Raw genomic sequence first — 1,315 nt, 5'->3', positions numbered from 1 at the left:
CATGCCCGGCGGTATGCCGGACATGAGCGGCATGAGCGGTGGTGCGGGCCCGGCCGGTGGTGCGTCCTCTGGCCCCAAGGTCGAGGAGGTCGACTAAATCGCCCGAGTGCGCCGGAGGTGCTGCAGAGCGCCTGCTCACCTCGTCCCTGCCGGCTGCTCCAGCCTGCGGGGGTGAGGGCTCTCTCTCTCTCTTGCATCTTCGCTCTCCTGTGCGTGCTGATGTGTACTTGGGCGTGGTGGTGGGTGGTGTGCACCGCCGTTGCGCCGGCGCCGCTGCGGCTGTGGCGCGTGGTACGGGGTTTGTGGCATGGACCATGGCATGAAGACCCAGAAGGCGCCACGCGGAGGAGGCGGCAGCCGCAGCGCGCAGGGGCATTGTGCACCTCCCTCCCCCCTCCCACCCCCCGATTCCTAGCAGATGCGAGCTGCCGGAGTGCGTGTGATGCGCGTGTGAGCGCATCTGCTCGTTTGCGAGCGAGCATGGCGGGCGTGCGGCAGCGGCGGCGTGTTGGCCGGTAGTGGTGGAGAGGCGGCGTGCCGGCAGCTGTGTGTGTGTGTATGTGCGTGCGAAGCAGGTGTGCTCGGCGTGGAATGCCCGCACACACACTGTTGCGCAAGCACTGCCTCTATCGTTGGCCTCTGTGCTGCTGCTCTTCCTCTACACTTCGCATGTGTGACTGGTGCGGTGTGCGTGTCCCTCCCGTGTGTGTGTGTGTGTGTGTGTCGCCTGCTCACCTCGTCCCTGCCGGCTGCTCCAGCCTGCGGGGGTGAGGGCTCTCTCTCTCTCTTGCATCTTCGCTCTCCTGTGCGTGCTGATGTGTACTTGGGCGTGGTGGTGGGTGGTGTGCACCGCCGTTGCGCCGGCGCCGCTGCGGCTGTGGCGCGTGGTACGGGGTTTGTGGCATGGACCATGGCATGAAGACCCAGAAGGCGCCACGCGGAGGAGGCGGCAGCCGCAGCGCGCAGGGGCATTGTGCACCTCCCTCCCCCCTCCCACCCCCCGATTCCTAGCAGATGCGAGCTGCCGGAGTGCGTGTGATGCGCGTGTGAGCGCATCTGCTCGTTTGCGAGCGAGCATGGCGGGCGTGCGGCAGCGGCGGCGTGTTGGCCGGTAGTGGTGGAGAGGCGGCGTGCCGGCAGCTGTGTGTGTGTGTATGTGCGTGCGAAGCAGGTGTGCTCGGCGTGGAATGCCCGCACACACACTGCTGCGCAAGCACTGCCTCTATCGTTGGCCTCTGTGCTGCTGCTCTTCCTCTACACTTCGCATGTGTGACTGGTGCGGTGTGCGTGTCCCTCCCGTGTGTGTGTGTGTGTG

General features: G+C 66.7%; 1 protein-coding gene across 1 annotated transcript; it reads left to right on the top strand.

Moving 5' to 3' along the window:
* Window positions 1–22: 22 nt before the first annotated feature.
* LDBPK_282960 (heat-shock protein hsp70, putative) lies at window positions 23–97 on the top strand (the record flags this gene model as incomplete). Its single annotated transcript, XM_003862345.1, has 1 exon — window positions 23–97. The coding sequence occupies one exon, from the start codon at window positions 23–25 to the stop codon at window positions 95–97; it is 75 nt and encodes a 24-aa protein (XP_003862393.1).
* Window positions 98–1,315: the final 1,218 nt, after the last annotated feature.

The sequence above is a fragment of the Leishmania donovani genome, chromosome 28 (genome assembly GCF_000227135.1).
Source record: "Leishmania donovani BPK282A1 complete genome, chromosome 28".
NCBI lineage: Eukaryota > Euglenozoa > Kinetoplastea > Trypanosomatida > Trypanosomatidae > Leishmania > Leishmania donovani.
Note: the sequence above shows the minus strand (reverse complement) of the source record. Positions and strands in the feature narration are given on the sequence as shown.